The sequence below is a fragment of the Phalacrocorax aristotelis genome, chromosome 23 (genome assembly GCF_949628215.1).
Source record: "Phalacrocorax aristotelis chromosome 23, bGulAri2.1, whole genome shotgun sequence".
In the NCBI taxonomy this organism is placed as follows: domain Eukaryota; kingdom Metazoa; phylum Chordata; class Aves; order Suliformes; family Phalacrocoracidae; genus Phalacrocorax; species Phalacrocorax aristotelis.
Genome location: NC_134298.1, coordinates 2,152,498 through 2,172,047, shown reverse-complemented (window position 1 = coordinate 2,172,047; position 19,550 = coordinate 2,152,498). Strand labels below are relative to the sequence as shown.

General features: G+C 56.3%; 1 protein-coding gene across 1 annotated transcript; it reads right to left on the bottom strand.

Annotated features, from left to right (window-relative positions):
- Positions 1-482: 482 nt before the first annotated feature.
- Positions 483-19,479, bottom strand: NMT1 (N-myristoyltransferase 1). The gene is made up of 12 exons (XM_075117233.1): positions 19,335-19,479; positions 12,464-12,572; positions 10,990-11,134; positions 8,562-8,680; positions 7,924-8,015; positions 7,149-7,265; positions 6,488-6,658; positions 6,001-6,109; positions 4,730-4,900; positions 4,268-4,435; positions 2,358-2,495; positions 483-825 (listed from the first exon to the last, which is right to left on the bottom strand). Exons 1-12 carry the CDS (start codon positions 19,460-19,462, stop codon positions 805-807), a joined length of 1,488 nt encoding a protein of 495 aa, XP_074973334.1. The 5' UTR covers positions 19,463-19,479; the 3' UTR covers positions 483-804.
- Between the last annotated feature and the right edge of the window lie 71 nt (positions 19,480-19,550).

The following is a 19,550-nucleotide window of genomic DNA, read 5'->3' as shown; positions in this document are numbered from 1 at the left end:
AGGCAGCGAGGAGCCGAGTCCCCCCATATCTTTGGGTGTTGCTGCTCCTTGGTTCAGCACTTGCCCCGTTGAGCAGAGAGGCTTCAAGTCTCCGAGGCGGGGGAGAAAGGACAAGGCAGCGCTTGCACAAATAGCCCTTAGAAATAAATTTCGACGTGCTCCCGAGCCCGTGGGGAGGGACAGTGCCATTCTCCCTCTCCAGGCACCCCTGGGAAGGACTGAGTTTAATGGAGGAGGGAGCAACGTGGGGGGAAAACAGCTGAGCACGAGAGAGAGCCCAAAACACCCTCCAGGCAGGCAGGAGGGCTCGGCCGCGTGGCCACCGCATCCCAGCGCTCCACCACGCCGGCGCCGAGCCATTCGGCGCAGCAAGCATCTACCTCGGTTGGCCCCGTCGAGAAAAGTCACGGTCCAGCAACCCGGATGTGGCCTTCAGCAGATGAATGCGACTCACGTCAGTTTGGAACAGGAAAGATTTAAAATATATATAATATATACTTTTATTATTCACCCGTTAACTCCATTATATGCCAATCATGAGCTAGTTTCAGCAGTTACATTCCCTTGATCACGTCTTTACGAGGATGCAATTAAACCAAAACAAAGGAGACCGCTGACGCCAGTGGGGGAGCGGCCGCCGGTGCTGTGGGACATGGTCGGTGAATCCAGGCAGTGGGGTGGCTGCGTGGCTGCTTCGGTTCCACCTCTCCCGGCGCAGGTCCGGCTTCGGCAGAAAGGACAAGAGCAGCACCCCTGCCGGGCCCGGCTCCTCGGTGGCGCTGCGCTCTCCTGGCAAGGGCTCGTTTACTGCAACACCAGTCCGACCTGGGGGAGCCAACGGAAATGGCAGGTCAAGACGTGCCCGACTGCCAGCGCCCTCTGCCCCAGACCCGGCTCTGGGCAGACGCAGCTCGCAAGCCCTGGCTCTGCCAGCCGGGAGGGCTCAGTGCTGTCCGTGCGGGTTTCCCCATCGGCTTTGGGATATTTGAGAGCAGGGAGAGCCCTGAGCGTGCGGCCAAACGGGTGCACGGACCCTGCCCGGCTCCGATCTGGGGAGGTGACCGATATTTAGGGAGTGACAAGCCCAGGCAAGGCAGCCTTGATTTATAGGCCAAGGTTGCTTCTAAGGTAAATAACACCAGATTTAGGAGAAGGTGCTTCCTGAGAGCCTGGTAGTGGGCCAGGCCCCTCTGCAGGCAGCGGCACTGCTGGGTGCTCTCTAGCTGCTGCGTGATGGGACATGCTGGTGGCTGGTCCCAGGCTCTGACCTGCTGGAGCCATGGGCAGCCCCACCACAGGGTACAGCTGGAGAGCAGCTCCTGGCACCAGGCTCTCCAACCCTACAGCCCTCCTAGCAAGAAAAGCTATTGCTTAAACCTCCTGGCAACCTCCTGGAGCTTTTTGGAAGGCTCAGTGGCACAGCAAGGCTGGCTTAAGGCGCGTGGGCTTGTACCCACAGAGACCTGGCATCACATGCTCTGCAAAGGGAACCAAAGCTCCGTTACTGCCGTTAAGGCATTAATTAGCTGTTGCGACATAGCCCGGGCAGGCTGCAGCACTGCGCGGTCAGGCAGCTTCTGGTTCGCAAGCACCATCCTCCCAAGGCGGCTGTGGACTGCATGGATGCTGAACCACATCTTCAGGGTCGAGACAGGGTAGCAACCAGGTGCTGCCTAAAATCAGCAGACGGGGTGTCTACAGCTGCAGTGCTTGGAGCAGCTGTGGGGGAAGTGAGCTGCTGGCCGTGGGGACAAGGTGACACCCCAGCAATCCCATGGCTCAGTCACCACGCACATGCTACGAGTGACCGTGCTGGCAGAGCTCCTCATCGTCACAGGGTCCTGCTCAGCTGTGACGCAACCGCTCTCAGGGTTGTCTGTTCTCTCTAGAGAGGCCGTTGTTCTTGTCCCACCACGACAGGCTGACACACAGCTACAGGGCTGCGTGGTGACATCCGGGTCCTGTGAGGTCTCACAGGGCACAGCAACCACCTCCCAGGTGACTGTTGCAACCACCAGGGTCACATCTGTCACCCTGCAGCCCTCTGCCTGTCTCCTCTCTGCACCTGGCCTCCTTCCACAGAGGTCAGGATGTGCGTGAGGTTAAGGACTCCAAACCTGCACTAGTCCCAGAGTAAAATGAGCCCAGGGAGACAAATGGCAAGTGCTTTTCCCCAGGGACACCCTCCGTGCACAGCAGGGAGAGCAGAGGAGCTGTCACTAGATTCACCCATTACTGTGTGTACCACTGGCCTGGGAACGCCGAGGTGTGTGTGCCAGCACACTCATCTCCCTGGGGGCTGCGGGGACAAGACTCCTTCCCGTTGCTGGAGGACCCCGCTACCCCGAGGCACTGACCTTCTCCGGTGCCATGCTGGGACACTTCCAATTGTACAGGTAATACTGCAGGTTCCCGTCCCCGATCCCAAACTTCAGCTTCTCCAGGAAGGTTTTGTTTTCCATGAGATCCAGTGCATTGAAGACGTCGAATCCTTTCTGCACAGGCAAGACACAAAGCCATCAGCTCCTGCTTATATGCTGGGGAGTTCATCCCAACCGTGAGCTGCCTGCCCCCTCTCCTGCCCAGCTTTGCATCCCCAGAAGAAGGGAACAAGGCTGATGGGGAAAAACTCAGCACTGGCATACCCAGCCTCAATTCAAGTGCTATGGACATATAACAGTATATCTTGCTGTAAGAAACAAGCAGACACCCTGAGCTTGGCTCAGTGCTGGGCAGGGGTTCAGGCTACCCCTGCGTCCCTCTCCTGGGTGGCAAATCCTTTAGGATTTGGGTTTGCTCAGTCCTGGGCACAAGCCTTGCCACACAGCCAGCCCTTCACATAAACCCAAGGGTGGCTGGGCAAATGGTGAGCTGTCCAGTGAGCTGTCCGTTGCCCGGTGAGCTGCCCGGTGCCCAGTGAGCTGCCCGGAGAGCTGCCCGATGCCCAGTGAGCTGCCCGGTGAGCTGCCTGGAGAGCTGCCTGGAGAGCTGCCCGGTGCCCAGTGAGCTGCCCGGTGAGCTGCCCGGTGCCCAGTCAGCTGCCCGGTGCCCAGTGAGCTGCCCGGAGAGCTGCCCGGAGAGCTGCCCGGAGAGCTGCCCGGTGCCCGGAGAGCTGCCCGGAGAGATGCCCGGTGCCCAGTGAGCTGCCCGGTGCCCAGTGAGCTGCCCGGAGAGCTGCCTGGAGAGCTGCCCGGTGCCCAGTGAGCTGCCCGGTGAGCTGCCCGGTGCCCAGTGAGCTGCCCGGTGCCCAGTGAGCTGCCCGGTGCCTGGAGAGCTGCCCGGAGAGCTGCCCGGAGAGCTGCCCGGTGCCCAGTAAGCTGCCCGGAGAGCTGCCTGGAGAGCTGCCTGGAGAGCTGCCCGGAGAGCTGCCCGGTGCCCAGTGAGCTGCCCGGAGAGCTGCCTGGAGAGCTGCCCGGAGAGCTGCCTGGCGCCCAGTGAGCTGCCCGGAGAGCTGCCCGGAGAGCTGCCCGGTGCCCGGAGAGCTGCCCGGTGCCCAGTAAGCTGCCCGGAGAGCTGCCTGGAGAGCTGCCCGGTGCCCAGTGAGCTGCCCGGAGAGCTGCCTGGTGCCCAGTGAGCTGCCCGGTGCCCAGTGAGCTGCCCGGTGCCCAGAGAGCTGCCCAGTGAGCTGCCCAGAGAGCTGCCTGGTGCCCAGTGAGCTGCCCAGTGAGCTGCCCAGAGAGCTGCCTGGTGCCCAGTGAGCTGCCCAGTGAGCTGCCCAGAGAGCTGCCTGGTGCCCAGTGAGCTGCCCGGTGAGCTGCCCAGAGAGCTGCCTGGTGCCCAGTGAGCTGCCCGGAGAGCTGCCCAGAGAGCTGCCTGGTGCCCAGTGAGGTGCCCAGTGAGCTGCCTGGTGCCCAGTGAGCTGCCTGGCGCCCAGTGAGCTGCCCGGTGAGCTGCCCGGTGAGCTGCCCGGTGAGCTGCCTGGTGCCTAGAGAGCTGCCCGGTGAGCTGCCTGGTGCCCAGTGAGCTGCCCGGTGAGCTGCCCGGTGCCCAGTGAGCTGCCCGGTGAGCTGCCCGGTGAGCTGCCCAGAGAGCTGCCTGGTGCCCAGAGAGCTGCCCGGAGAGCTGCCTGGTGCCCAGTGGTGCTGCCCGGTGCCCAGTGAGCTGCCCAGAGAGCTGCCTGGTGCTCAGAGAGCTGCCCGGAGAGCTGCCTGGTGCCCAGTGGTGCTGCCCGGTGCCCAGTGAGCTGCCCGGTGCCCAGTGGTGCTGCCCGGTGCCCAGTGAGCTGCCCGGTGCCCAGCGGTGCTGCCCCAGCCCTGCCATCACTCACCGACTTGGCGAGTATGAGAGCATCACTCATGAGGTCGATGAGAGGTGTCTTGGTGTGAACGTTGTAGAAGGAGTAAGCAGCTTTCAGGCTCTTGTGAGTCGGGTGGTTCATGATGGTGGAGGGCAGCGTGTAGAAGCTCAGGAAGTCTGTCACCTCCCCTGGGGTGCTCTGGAAGCCAGAAGTGACAGCACAATATGTCAGAGCCAGTATAAAGCCCGGCCAGAGCCTTAGAGGGGATTTGCCGGTCTGAGTGATGTGTGGGCTCCTTGTGAGGAGACTCAGGACAGCCCAGGACGGAGAGGGACTGGACCATCCTCCAGCAGCTCAAACCTCCCACCCTGGAACAGCATCTCACTCTCCAGGGCAGCAACCTCCCTGGTGGCTCCCACAGCTCGCTGAGCACTCTTCCAGTGGAGGCAGAAGCCCAGTAAAACACGCCCTGTCTTGTTCCTGCCCCCTCACCTCTACCACAAAGGTGTCGATGATGTTCTCCTGAGGTAAGAACCAGTGCTCCACCTCCTCTCGGCTCATGACGGGCGTCAGGTGGAACTGTTTCAGGTACTCGGTCAAGAGCTTGTGCACTGCGGAGATATCTCTGTGCTCCATTGGCCGCAAGCCGGGAGTCTTGGGAGTCTACAGAAAGTGGGACAAATCATTTGCGTTGCTTGCACAGTGGCTTTTATTACTCAAGGGCTCTCCGTCAAACGGCATGGAGACGCTCTCTGCTTCCCATTTCCAGTCCCACAACCCAGCACTCTCCCCCAAGCCCTGCTTGCCCGGCAGAAGGATGGATGTGATTGGCCAATTACACCAATGGCAAAGACTGCAGAGAAGCTCAGGGGGTCCCAAAGCCGCATGTGCCAGGTCAAGTCCCTCTGGAAGTGGCCTCTGACCCACTAACAACACAAGATCTCTGCTTCCCTCCAGGTCCCTGCTCCCGCTTGCAATGGGGACAGGCTGTGAGACATGCCCCAGGCACCACACAGAACCCCAAGGAACCACGTGATGTTACTTCCAGCTGGATTTAATTTCTAATCTAGGGTTGGCATCGCTCAGCAAAGCCCAGATCAAGCAGTATGGACTGCTTCTGGGTCTGGGTTTCTGCACAAAAATCGGTAGCTACAAAACAGCAGCTGGTGCCTTTCCTGAGGTGGGAGGCAGGAGACAGGAGCCATGTGCTGCCCAGCGCTAAAGCAGTGCTCTCCAACCAAAACGAGCAGCTCTGACCAACAGAAGGAAGCCAACAAGGTCAGGGAAGGTGGTGGCAATTTTGATGCTTTGTTTGTCTTCTCTCCCATACCCAGCTGGGGAACTTCCCCAGCAGGACAACTGCAGTGACAGAACTGATCAGTTTGACTGAAGAATGAGGGACTAACCCAATTCAAGGTCACTCTGAGGCTGTGTTTGGACAGATGAAGGCTGTCATATCTGCGTTCTCATTTTACCAGGAGGACAGGATATGACTCACCATGAAACAAAAGCGCACGGGGTCCTCTAGCTGCAAGAATTTGCCCTTAAAATGCAGGTACCCAGGCAAAAATAAATAGAGATTAAATAAAGCACAATGGCCTGACAGAGCCATTTACTACATGAAACAAACGCCAGTTCTCCAGGCAGAGGACTTGACCTCGGCCGAGATGTTTGTGTCTCCAGTTCCCAGCCTCACCCCTTGCTCAGCAAGGAGCAACTCGTGAGCTCTGCCTCTGTGGCTCGCAGCCCCGCCTGGCACCCACCTCGGGCAACCGGTAAAGCTTCATGGTACGTTGCATAGTCATGTTCCTGCTTAGGTGGGAAAATTTGACCTCGATGAGTTTCCGAGGATTCAGGGACCGGTGCCAGTACCTGTAAAAACACACTCGCAGTGGGAGACTTATTCTTGGGCAGCAGGATGGCTGCACGGGCATGGGGTTCTCATAGCTGCCATGAGAGGGCAAGCGAGAACATCACACTGGCTCGCAAAGAGGCCAGCAGCTCCCGCAGAGAAAAACAAGGGCGGCCTGAAGTGCTTGTGCTGCAGAATGTCTCCTATCTTGTGATACATGAGCAGCTTAAGCAAAGCTACTGGACTTAATCTTGGAAGGACGGTTTGGAGAGGAGAAACCTGGGCTGGAATCAATCTCTCCTGTCCGGGGGAATCCCACACCCGCTACATGTTACGGAGGGAATCCCAGCAAGGGAAGGTTTGCAGACCAAAATCTCTTTGGAGAACCAGACACTCACCTGCAAGTCCCCACAGGCTTTGGCAGCACCACTCCTGCAGTGTAAACAGCCTGAAAGATCCCCTCCAGATGAACCCGCCGCGTGATCTCGCGGATCAGAACTGGAGCCACCCGTTTCGAGCGCAACTTTTTGTGGACACACAGGAAGTTTATCTCTACCATCTTCTTCTCTCTTGGGAAAGAAACAATGCAGAACATGAGACCTGACTCTCCTGACCTGGGAGGATCAGTCCAACACCCTGGGCAATTTACCTCCAGCCCGTTCAAGAGAAAGAGGAGACAAAGCCTCGGGGAAGGCCAAGGGGCAAGGGCTGGGTTGGAGATCTTTCTCATAAGCTGTTATCCAAGGTTTTCAAAGGGAAAATGGTCTCCATGCAGCCCTGGAGGATTTCTGTAAGCCAGAGCTCTAAGCTGACCTCACTCATTTTGGAAAACAGCCTTCACAGCTGCTAACTACCAGATGTCCTTGTACAGAACTTCACTGCCCACCTTAAATATCCCCCACCTTCTACTCCAAGCAGCAAAGCATCTCCATGGCTGAACGGTGTAGGTCTGGCTCGGTTGGTTGGGGAGGACAATGTGGCCAGACCTCCTCAGGACTCCCAGGAAGCCCCACATGCGATCAAGGGGCAGGATGAGAAAAGGAGCCGAGCAGCACTCACGCGTCATAGATGTGGATAGTGGCTGGAATCGCGCTGATAAATCCAACGAGTTTCTTGCTGGAGACAACTCTGACCCCACAGTGCCACTGGGGCAACCAGCCTGGAGGACGCAGCGCCCTGGAGAAGAGATGCACTTCAGAAGCCATGTCCCATCAGAGGTCCCCAGTGTATCTGCTCCTGCCTCCCCACGCACTCCCGCCATGTCCTGTGTCCTGCTCCAGGCTGCCCAATGCAGCTGTGGGTTTGCAGGCAGGAGGATGGGGGGGTTGACAGTGATGTGACAAGGCAGGACCGCCAGGATACAGGGCAATTCCTGCACTCTGTGGCCAAAGCCAGTTCTCACTAGCGACACAGGAGGAAGTCTATGTTCATCGATTCATGAATGCCCTGAGGAAACAGCAGCTCCACTGCAACAGATCTCCAAGTGTTATTGCTGGCAACATTACTTGGCAGCTGCCTTCATCCTACAGCTCCAGGGCACTGGGAAGCTCCTCAGCTACTGGGATTTTTAGAAACACTCACAGGATCAAACCAAAGAGGACAAAATCCAGTTTTAGGCTCCCATATCTCAAAGAAGCCAGAAGCTGGCAGGGCTGGGTGAGAGACCCCTCCCACAGTGTACCTGGGACACGGCACACGCACACGGTGACAGATGGGGAAGGGAGATTTCGGAAAGAAGTGAGACAGGCTAAGCAAAGGCAGCTGCAGTGCTGTCACAGGGATCAGGCTTGTGAGCCTCCAACACCCCCTGCTCCGTGGTCATGATGCCACTCACCACAGCAGGAACTCAGGAGAGTAATCGAACCGGAACATGTTGTCGTCGTCCTCCACATAGTTCTCATTCAGAAGCGTGTACAGCTCTTTCAGCTAAAGCAGGAGAGACCAAGCAGGTTAAGAAAATTATTCAGCCATCAGATGTCCCAGCTGCCCTGAGAGGGGACCCTGAACACTTTTTGTGTGGTCACAGCAACAGGCGCTGCGTGCAGCCGTGTCCCTGCTACCAGCACGCCCCCCTGCTCCAGGCTCCTGAACCAGTGCCGCTGCAGAGCAGGGTAAGCAGCAGGACACACAGATAAGTCCTGCTGTCTTCCGGGCATCTTCCAGGGACGTGGGTCATGGTCTGGAGGGTCCTCCTAAGGGAAAACTCCTGGCTGCAGGCATCCTCACATCCTCATCAAGAAACCAGGCCAACCTGGCCAGCATGGGATGGGTGAGAGGTAACTGCACAGTGGGGGAAGTTGGAGCCATCTAACTCCAAGGAGATGGCGTGACCACTGAGCTGGAGAGTTGCATGGCGTGGCGAAGGACATGCTCCCATCCCCAAAACCATCTTCAGCACTCTAAGCATGGAACTGCCAACCATGCAACAGAGACGCCGTCCCAGCGCACGAAGGCCAAGCTGCCTATACTCACCACGCCTCTATCCCCAAGGTCCAGGGCATCCCAGGTAAAGCCCTGGGGCAAAGTATACGGCTCCTGACGGATATTGTCTTTGTCCGGCTCAACAGGACCGTGGGTGTTCACCACTTCTCCTGTAAGAGAGAGCGGGGAGGCATGAAGATGCCTTCTACTGTTTGAGGCCAAATCTCCATGACACCTCAATCTGGCAACCGGCATGCCTCATGTCTCCCACCTCAGGTCCCTGGCATGGGCAGCCAGGGATCACCATTTCACCCCCCTGGTTTGGGACGTGCCACGTGCTCATCATGACACAGGGGCAGAGAATCAAAACTCCCTCCAGGGCAATGGTGGAACCGATCAGGCAGCAGAGAGGAGGAGACCAAACTGACCAGAGCTTCAAGGTCACAGCTATGTCTTCCAGGTCCACACGCGATGCCTTATCCTTCCCCAGCCCCACAATCCCAGCCCTGGCCAGCACTTTCCCGTGAGCCACTCCATCAGATGGTGGCTCTCTCCCTGCCAACTCTGGCTGCTGCCATTTGGCAAACGTCAGGGTTTCCTTCCCACTGTGCTTAAAAAAGAGCTGCACCAAACAAGACAACTTTTGTTGAAAAAACACTGACTCCTAAAGCTCCCGATTCAGCCAAGAGATGTTGGTTTGAGCACCGGCTTTCTCAGGGATGTCAACAGAGCAGCATCACTTGAGTGCTGCCAAGAAGAAAGCCGTGCTAATTAGGAGTTCCCTTAAAAAGGGACTGAAAAGGTTTCCAGGCAATGGGGAGGTAAAGAAAGCCCAGAGCAAGAACGGCCCCATCACACCCACCCAGGGCAGCTTCCAGAAATGCTCACCCCTGGGTGCCCTCTCTGTTTTGAGCAGGTGCTGACCGGCTCCAGCCCCAAAAATCCCACAGCAGTTTTGTTAGCTGACCCTAAATAGCCTCGTGTACGTGACGCTGTGTGCCAGAGCATGCTTCTGAGCAACGACCACGAGAGACACTGGGACCCAGTGGGGGGCTGACAGCCAGGGCACAGCCAGCAATTCGGTGTGCGGAGGAGTGGGCTGTTTTGTGCCTCTGCATCCCCAGAAGATGCCTTCCACCGTTCCTCCAGGGTTTATGCAAGCAGAAATGATGTTTGCCATGTCCAGGATCCTCTGAGAAAAAGGGCAAACGCAAGATCAGGCTTTGCTGTCTCACATAACCTCGTGCTGTCTCACTATGATCTTCCCAGCACAAAACTGAGGCTATTGCACCCAGCAAACAGTCTGAGACCAAAGAAAGCCTCAGACTGATGCTGATAACATGAAAAGGGATTCAGACATGGTGTTTGCAGCAAGAGAGATTGGACACAACCCCATGAAGGAAATTACTGAACAGCAGCCAATTTGAAGCCATGACAAGCTTCGGGTGAATCTGGAAGCTATGGGCTTGGACTCATTCTCTAGTTCTCCTGAGCTCTGCAGGGGTTTTGCTAGGGGACGCAGGAGCGGAGAGACTAAGCGAAGCAATCCTGGGCACCCCAGGAGCACTGCAGGTTTGCTCCAATTAGCTTGGGAACAAGTGCCTTCCAGCCATGCAGCTCTCCGTCAGTGCACCCCTCTTCTTTTCAGATCTGCTCAGCTGCCAAGTGCTCCTGCCACGCTGAGAAATGCCTCGTTACTGACAGAACATCATTTTGACGCAGGCTGACAGCATCAAGAGCAAACTGGAGAAAGGGCTGGAGCAAGGAGTAGAGCTGGGAGGAACAGCCAGACTGTTTGCAGGGGGACGATGGGATGAAAAGATACGACTCCCCATCTTTAGACACGTGTGGAAGCTCAGGGGTACAGATGCTCGTGAGGTTTGTGCTTCCACTCTCCCAGCTCTCCCGGCTCAGCCCCAGTGCCTGCCCATGCCAGAGGCTGATGTGAGCCCAGCAACCCATCAATGTGGCAGCTCAGCACATGGACCTGCTTCCCTGAGCAGCTCCCATCAGTGGCTGGCCCCGTTTCACCCCGAGTTACCTTCCCCACCAAGGACCCTTTGCTGGGAAGCTTCAACCCCAGAAAGGTGAGAGCTGGTTAGCTCCAAGTCCCCTAGGACTTGGCAAGAGGAAGGCTGGCAACACCCCACATGAAACAGGTACAGAGGGCTGGGGAAACCCAATTCAAAGGCTAAAGACTGAGATTAAGGGATGCCTAAATGTGGGAGGCATCAGACTGGATGTCTGAAATGGCTCCTCATCCCTCTTGACACCCCTGGCCGCCTGCACAGCTCTCTGGCAGCAGGGCTGGCTGCTCAGGTCCATGATGCTGAATGGTAGACAAGTGTCACTGATGCCTCTGAAACCCAGACAGGACAGTAGTGAGGGGCTGTCCAGGGACCAGCTTCATTGAGAGCTTCCTCGAGCAGTCTGGGGACCACAAGGCTTCTCCCAAGGAATGGCGAGGGGCTGTACGTACCTAGCTTGGGGACTGGCTGCGTGTCCCAGAACTGGTAGCTCCTCTTGCTGGCTTCCTCCATGGTTTTGGCAGGGCCCTGACCTACAGAGAAGAGCTCGATGGCTTTTTGAATCTCCTGGATCCTCTCAGCAGGTAAAGAGTTCACCTGAGGGCAGAAAAGAAGGGTGGAAAGACAAAATGAGTAAGGTGAGCCACCAGGTCTGTATTTCAGCTCCTCATTAGGGGAACCTGAAGCTGACCCTGCCAGGAAGGGGACAGCAGGGAGAAGACTTGCTTCCCAGCCTAGACCTTCTCATAAACCTCTACTAGATGGATGAACGCTTTCACCAGGCACCTGCCACACACCTAGACCTGGCTTCTAGGCACTCCTGGGTCAAAGGGGATAGATGAAGTACCTTAAAATGCTTTAAGCTTCAGTTAAGGAGGGCACTGTGAGCCCCAAGAGCAAACCTCCCTGCCTCACCTTGGCTAACACTCATGCAGAGACACAGAGACACCCTGGATCAACCCACACCGAGCACTCGGGCTTTCTGCGGTGCCTTTTCTCTCTCTGCTTCAGCCACTTCCATCTACGCTGGATCTGTATCTGCAAACTGCAGCTTCCAGAGAAGTCCCTGGGCACCGCAGACCAGGACAAGGCGGAGAGGCTGCGTCAAGGTGAAGGACACTTTCCTCCTCCTCCCCAGGCAGACCTTGGCAGGGTGGGCAGCTCTGCGCTGAATTCACAACCCCAGCTCCTCCCTGATTCCCGGTGAAGTTAGTCTGAAACACTCAAAGCCCCAGTTTAATGCTCTGCACAGTCAGGACAGAATATTAGAAATATTTGGATGGGAATTGGGCATTGGACATGCTGATGTGCATATCTCTGTCTGTGTCCCCCGCCACAGGACCAGAGGGGACACGATGGGTGACTGCCAGCACCGGGAGGGACAATCCTTGCATGTCCCATGCTCCTTCACGAAGCACCGGCTGCTAGTCAGGATCGGGCAAAGCCAAGAGGGGTAAGACAGACTCTGCTCTGACCCAGCTGCTGTTCTTATGTTAATCAAGCGAAAATCAACAACATCGGATGTCATCCAAGATGAAGGAGAAGGCGTTCGTTGTGCTAGCTGCGGGCAGGAGAGGAAGCTGGCAGGTGGCAGCGTGGCGGTCCCCTGCCTGCGAGGAGGCAGCTGGCGTCTGGAAAGAAGAACTCCGAGACGCCAGTCTGACCCTTTCACCGCAGCACAGGAACTGGCTGGGATATCCAGCCAAGGACCGCGTTGTTCCTGGAGTGCTCCGCAAACACCTTACAGCAATGGGAATTCCCACGCATGGAGCCAGGCTGGGAAATTACTCTAAACCTTAAGTTTTTTGAGCAGCCAAGTGCCTAAAACCAGGACTGGGAGACTCTTTCTTTGCCCTAAGCTACAGCAGACAGGTCCAGGACAGGGCTGGCTGTGCAGGGCCGCGACTTCAGGAAGGGGTCAGTCACCTTCACTGGCTGGTCCTGAGCCTGATCGGACTGATCTCCCTTCTCTTTCTTCCGTTTGGGTTTCTTTTTCTTCTTTTTGGCTCCGCTGTCATTTGCTGGACTCAAGCCGCTAGGGAACAAAAGAAACATAATTGGAGCCTTGGGGTTTTCTTTTGGAGAATATTCATAGGGTTTCTGAAGCTCCCTGCTCTGAGTCCAAGTCTCCAGGAGGGGGAATATTCAGAGCACGGAGGGTGCAGCTGTGTGCCCTCTCCCCGGCATCCCTCCCAGCAGCGAGCTCCAAGCAAGCTCCCAAATGGGACCAGCAGCAACACCTCCCACCCCACAGGTTTGCTCAGCGGTGGGGAGCGTGCCCCACCCCGCAGGTGACTGCATCTGTGCTGTCACACCACCCCGCTCGGCCGCACGTGCCCAAACCCAACCCGTGGAGCGGCAGGGATGCCCAGCTTAGGCTTTTTCCTCCTCTCGGAGCCTAAGGATGGACATGAGAGCAGCAAATGGTGGTCCAGCCCTGGGAATAAAGCACCGCAGAGGGGCCGGTGGCCAAGGACACTCTGCCAAGTGTCACCTCACCTGCAGAGGCAATGATCTAGGGAGACAGGCACTGTTATATTGGAAATTTGTTATATTGTTATGGTGGAGCTGGAAAATCAAGACCAAGCAGCAAATCTCTTTGGGAGGACAGGGTGGAAGCGCCTGCACCAGGGCACCGCTCCTCCTTCCAGGGATGCAGTGCAGCCCCAGACATCCAAAAGATGACACCCCAAAGCAGCCACAGGCGTGAAACCCTGCACCGAGCCCAGCCCTGCTGATGGGCAAGTCCAGCAGTGTCCTGATGCCAAAACACGGGAGAGGCGCCGGCTCCCGGCACAGTGTACGTGATCTCACCCCTGCGTGAGACACCTGACGCAGGACAGGTGACGTTACTGCTGTGCAGCTGGGGCACCCCAGAGGCCTCTCTGCCAGTGGTCCCCAAAACAAGGTTACAGCCTCCGAAAGGGTCATGGCTCCAGTGGAAATTCAACCCCAGAGACAGCTGGAGCAGGACTAAGCAGAGGGATGAGAAGGGAAGGGGTCGGGAAACCGGGCCACGGGTGTTTTGCCAGCTGCTGACATGCACAAAGGGTCTTTTGCAAAGCAAGTTGGGGGGAGGGCGTGAATGCCAGGACAGCTCTGTCCTGTCCCTGTCAGTGCTGCCAAGTTTGTTTTGCAGTAAAACCACAGCATCTTTCCTCTTCTGTTTTCACTGAGGAAAATAACCCACTTCTGCCTCGATGGGGAGAGGCCAGAGCAAGGAAAGCCATGGAGAGTCCCAGGTAGGAGCTGCTCTTTGCATCAAGCAGCACACCCACAGCACCTACAACCACAAAGCCCACCACTGGCGGGCACCGCCTCCCACACCAGAGCGGGTCTGGCTGGAAACTGGTGCGAGCTCTGTGGGACGGGGTCTAACCAAGGGACACCCCGCCAGCCCAGATGCTGTGGGACGTGCCCCTGCCCTCCTGTGCCCAGGGACCTCGTCCTCTTCTTTCCTCAAATCTCAGCTTGGGGATCCAAGCCAGTGTATTTTTTACTCTATGATATAGAGGCTTCTCCTTCCTTGCACCCCCAAAATGATTGCTGCTTTCAGCAGGGACAATCGCACGGCTCTGACCTGCCCAGAGGCAGACGGGGCACCGAAGGCACTGGCCAGCCTGGAAACAACCCCCCCTCCCAAGTACCACTTGCTCCCAGATCATCTTAATGTCTTTACCAAACACAAGATAGTGGTGAAGAAGGTGGAGCAGGGAAAGGAAAGAAGAAACACACTGGAAAATATGTTGGAGCAGCATCCAACTATTTATTTCAGCAAGGCCAGGAAAAGGAGAGAGCCTGGAGGGGAATTAGGATTAAAAAGATCCCTGGGCTGAGCAGCAAGTGAGTTTTGAAACCAGGGAAAAGTGGATAGAGAAATGTTTTGAGGGATGAAGCCGGGAGGGCTGGCTGTGGAGGTGCCTGCAGACGGCGAGGCCACTGATGCTCACGGCACAGGAACCCGACACGACGGGCAGCCATCGCCCTGCGGAGCAGAGACGTCTGGTTTGCAGGACACAGAGCAGCTGAGCTGGGGAAGGCTTTCCTCTGGACAAAACCTGAACAGCAGTGGGGACTCTGCAGATGGCATTTGCTGGGGAAAAATATTCCTGCCTATCAGCAGAGCCCCAGGTGAAACACCAGGAGACAGCAATGCTCACCTGCACGCGGAACTAATGGTTGTACAGGGCGAGCTGCTCCACAACAGGGGGCTTGGTAAGAAGCCCCCCTTCTTCTCCAGCAGCACATTAAGCACCTGCAGCGCAGCAGAGAGAGGAGCAGCCACAAAGCCGCAGCTCTGTGGGGATAGCATCCCGCAGCACTGCTGAGCCTTCCCTGGGGGGACGCTCCTCACCTTTCCTCCCACCACCAGCAAAAGGGCTTTACCTCCACCGGGGAGACACGAGCTCTGACATGACAGCAAAAGTAATTACAGCAAAGCGGTGCTGACACTGCTATTGATTTTGGTGACAAATGTGTGATGGGGTTTTTTTAACTCCTCGTGGAGGAGCACGGGTGAGACCTGGCAGATCCCCAACCAGCCAGGACAGCCGCATCCAGGCCCTGGGATGAGCCAAACCATTCACTGTGCAGCTGCAGTAAACACATTCAACTGATTTCTTACCAATTTCAACACCTCAGACTGACAGCACATGGGGGGTTTGAGAGCACATCCAAGGGCAGATGCTGGAAGCTGCACCTTCCAAAGGAGATGGATACGTTTTCCCAGGTCACCTCCATGTTGGGATGCTGTGGGTGTCAGATGTGACAAACAAAATCCTCCCAGCCCCTGTGTATTCAGTCAGCGTTGCTTTGCTTCATAAATCAGAGCTGCCAACTCCCAGCTTGCCACTAATGAGTTCAGCCCAACCAATATCGCTTCATCCCCATGCTGGACTCGCAGGTAGAAGCACTAAGAAAAATCCTCCCTGATTTATGAGCAAAGCTGTCGTGACCTGGAAGAAATCAGGGTGGCATAAGGTGGGATGAGGTTTTGCATTCCCAGGCGCTGTGGTGTGGAGAAGGGCCAGGAGACAAAAACCAACCTGGCAGACAAGTCACCAGCAAAGGAAACATAGGAAAATGCTGGAAAACCCAAAGGTCCATCTCATTACACCTAGGGAAGCACAAGTGCAGCTATTTTCTATTTTAAAGTCCATTTAGGAAAGCAAATTTCTTCTTTGCGTTCCAGTGTAGCTGCAGCCCCTCAGACACTCCCCAAATTAATGGCATCACCTCACCAGACGCCACTGTCCAAAATCCCAGCTACCGCAGCCAATGCAACCCATGAAGCTGCGAGGGCTGAAGCCGGTTTCATGCCCAGGAAGGGTTAACTGCCAGGCCAGCTCCCGGCCGACAGCCCACGGCATTCCCGGCTGCTCTTACCGCTTTTTTCCTCCCATATCTCCTTTCCAGCCTGAGACACTTTGAGAGATAAAGGGGGTGGAGAAGGGCACATTGGCTGTACTATGTGAAATGTCTTCCGATTACCTGCGGGATGGCAACAGTTTGTTCTCTGATGAAGGAAAACCATTTTCCCTTCTCCTGGGAATGGCACCACTACACAGAAAATAACACCCATAACCTGAGCGATCTCAAAAACAGACTTTTGGAAGTACCCAGATAAACCAGATGGGTTGTTCAAGGAGAGACCGGCTCAGACTAACTGTCCTCCACCAGCTCAGCCCCTCCGGAGGCTGGGAAACACCAGACACATCCAGTAACCAACTGGTGCTCAGCACCCACTTATCTATCACCTGGATCCATGTGCGCTCCCGCTGTATTCCCAGATCCAAGAGTTCTTTTTTGTTTGCGAGGTAGGGGAGGAAAGCACAAGAGAGGACAACTCCAGCTGTGGCCGGCTCCCCATGGCTCCCAAAGCCTGGTGGGAAGCTCTGGGTTGCCACAGAATAATTTCAACAGCAAGGGCTGGGACTTATTTCCCATAGTGTATGAGCTGCAGCGATCAAAAAGCATCTTTTTTACACAAATCGAAACACCACACTTGGGCTCTCAGACCATCTCACACCTACGATAGCAAATGATACCAAATATGGCTGGTTCTTCCTCAAAACCCAAACTGGAAACGCAGATTCAGACAAGGTTTTGTGTGGTTTGCAACTCCTCCACTGCACAGCCTTGCTTCCTAGTCTGAAAGGTGTCAGATGAGAAACAGTAGATCCCTGCTCTGTATTTAGGTGCTGGAAAATCCTTCTGCCAAACCTGGGGCTAATCGGGTACAGTACTTAGGCTGCAATCTCATTAGGGGCCAGAGCAAGAAGGGAGGCTCTGCAGATGGCAGAGCACGGGTCCTGAAGCAAAGCGTGCCATTATTGCTCTCCAGACAACAAACAAAACTACATTCTGCATGTTAGAGCACGGCAGTTGTCCCAGGAACACCCTCTCACAGTGTAAGCGCAGGCAGGGATTGCCAAACCAGGCAGCTGCCTGCTGTCCCACCACAAACAGCCCCGTTGCTTTCCCCATGCCCCATCCAGCAACAATCCAGGTTGTGCTGCAGGATCCTACCCAAACTTTTCCCACCCAAAACTGCTTCCCCTGGTGGTTTTGCCAATGACGGACTCATTTCACAGGGCTGGGATGCTCAAATCCTTGGTCTCACCACTGCCGTTTGCTGCCTGTGAACCAACAAATCCTACCAGGCTAGCAGCAGCTCTGGGGAACGGAGCCTGTGCCGGTGACTCTGCCTTTCCACTGTCTTATCTACGACGGGAACAAACTCTCTGCAGACACCAGAGACACGACAGAAGCCCTCTCTGCATAAAGGAAATCACGTCAAATATGAAAGTGGGATTTTTTTTCCTTTGGGAAATCAAGGGCCGCAGAGGAGAGCGGTGCAGCCACTCCACAGTGCTGACGTGGGACCGAGGTGGAAGAAACTCAATTCCTCTTTCCTGTCCTTAAAAGGAAAGGAAGTATCGCCCTCACTAAGTAATACTTGTATGTTTTAAATCTCAGAGCCAAGACCCAGTGACTCGCAACACGAAGTGCGCAGAGGCAGGACTCCGAGCACTGCTCTGCAAACCCCAGCAGCTCAAAGCACTTCCCCTGCCCCATTTCTGGGGACAGTGTTCAGCCAGGGTGACCAGAAACACTCCCACATCCCAGAGCAGTGTGACAGTATGAAATGAATGGAACCGATGTGCATCAGAAAGAAACCCGCCACCTTTCCCACCACTTGGTCTTTTCTGTCCTAGATGGATCCCTCGTTAGGTTTTGGGGGAAACCGGCGATTTGCCAGAGAGCTCCAAAGCCTCCCTGGCTTGTGGTCATTATCGCTGTGCCCGTCAGCCACACTTTTCACGTTATTTCCTGAGCGAACTAAATTCTCTATATTTGTTACAGGACATTTCCCAGGCTGCCTGGTTAGCCTGTTGTGTTTCAATGCTCACCCTAGTCAGGACAGGTAACTGCATTTTAACTCCTTAGTGTTGCAGAAAGTGCGATGCCCGTGCTAGGATACGAAGAGGGCTCAAGAACACACCTTTTCCTGGCAAAGGGCAGGCTGAACTGCTGGGCTGGGAAATAACGGTGATTAAGCACCGTGTCTCCTCTCTGCTTGGCTCTGGTTTCCACAAACCTAATCATGTCAGAAGAAAAGAAAAGAAAAATCTCCCCAAGCATGGCTAAACCTATTAAGCTGAGACACAGTGCCACACCCGGGAGGCAAATAAAATATAAACTGGCATCTGTGCTGTCATAAAAAACGCCTCTGTGATATTTCTTGCGTGACCTTTTATTCAATTCCATTACCGGGCAGGCGGGTTTGCCTGTGGAAAGCTGCAGACGGAGGGAGAAGAGCTCTTCAAGCCAACGGTCTCTGTGTTGCAGGGCTGGGAAAGCAGCTGCTGGGGCACTGGGCAAGTGGGAAGAGGAGCCCAGTGAGGCTCAGGTGCATGAAGCACAAGGTGCAAAATCTCTGGAAACACGTGTTGTGGCATAAGCCACATGTTGACATGCCCTGCCACTTGCAAAGCCAGCAGGAACGAGGACAAAGCCTCTCCTGCAAGCCACAGGCATGGCAAGGCAGCTCTGCGCCTTATTAATTAAGGCAGTAATGCAGGTACTACGTTGGGGATTTTTAGATCTTTCCTACCTAGATAAGCATCTGCCTGGCTGCATGCGTTCACTCCCAGCCTAATTGTTGCTATTTTACCATTTCATACCTCTGGAGGCCGCGCCACAAACCATGAGACAACATCAGCTGAGCTTTGCAAAACCCTGGGCCACGTTTAGGAAAACGACAGGATGGGTGTGCAGAAGCCTGGGCTTCTTCCCTGGTGCAGGGATGGCCGCGGGAGGCCACAAGCTTTGGGGAGCAGGATAAGATGCCCAACCACGCCACGACCCTAGGTGCCACCGCGGGGCCAAAGGTGCTGGGAGGGGGACAGGGCTTGTGCAGGAGAGCAGGGGGAATGTGGGGAGACACACCCTAACGCCAGAACAAGACGAACCGCAAACTGTGCTCCTTTCTGCCAACAAAAAGGCACCCGCGGCCCCCTTCTGGCTGCCCCGCAGGCACCGCGCCAGCCGTCACCCATCCACGCCGCCACGGGCCCAACCCTGTTTAGCTTCAGGACACGCTCCCACAGCAGGCGTGAATGGGAGCCAGCGGGCCCGTCCCCCCCGGCAAGACTGATGGGCGGCTCGACCAATCGCAGCGCGGCACGCCGCCCGGCGGCCAATCAGCGCCCGCGCGGGGCGGGGCGCCGCTCACTTCCCTGCCGCTGCCCGCCTCACTGGGCCCGGCCACCGCTGCGGCGGGGCCGCTGCTCACCACCGGTTGGAGCCGTGCTCCGCCTCGTTCTCGCAGTCGCTGCAGTGCTCATGGTCGTTCTCCTCCGCCGACGGCCGCGGAGGCCTCGCCGGTGGCCGCCTCACTGCTGTCTCACTCTCGTCCGCCATCTTGAAACGGGGCCTCGGCGCCTGCCGCACCCCCGCAACAAAGAGCGCCGCGATTGGGCGGTAGGCCGCGGGGCACGCCGGGACTAGT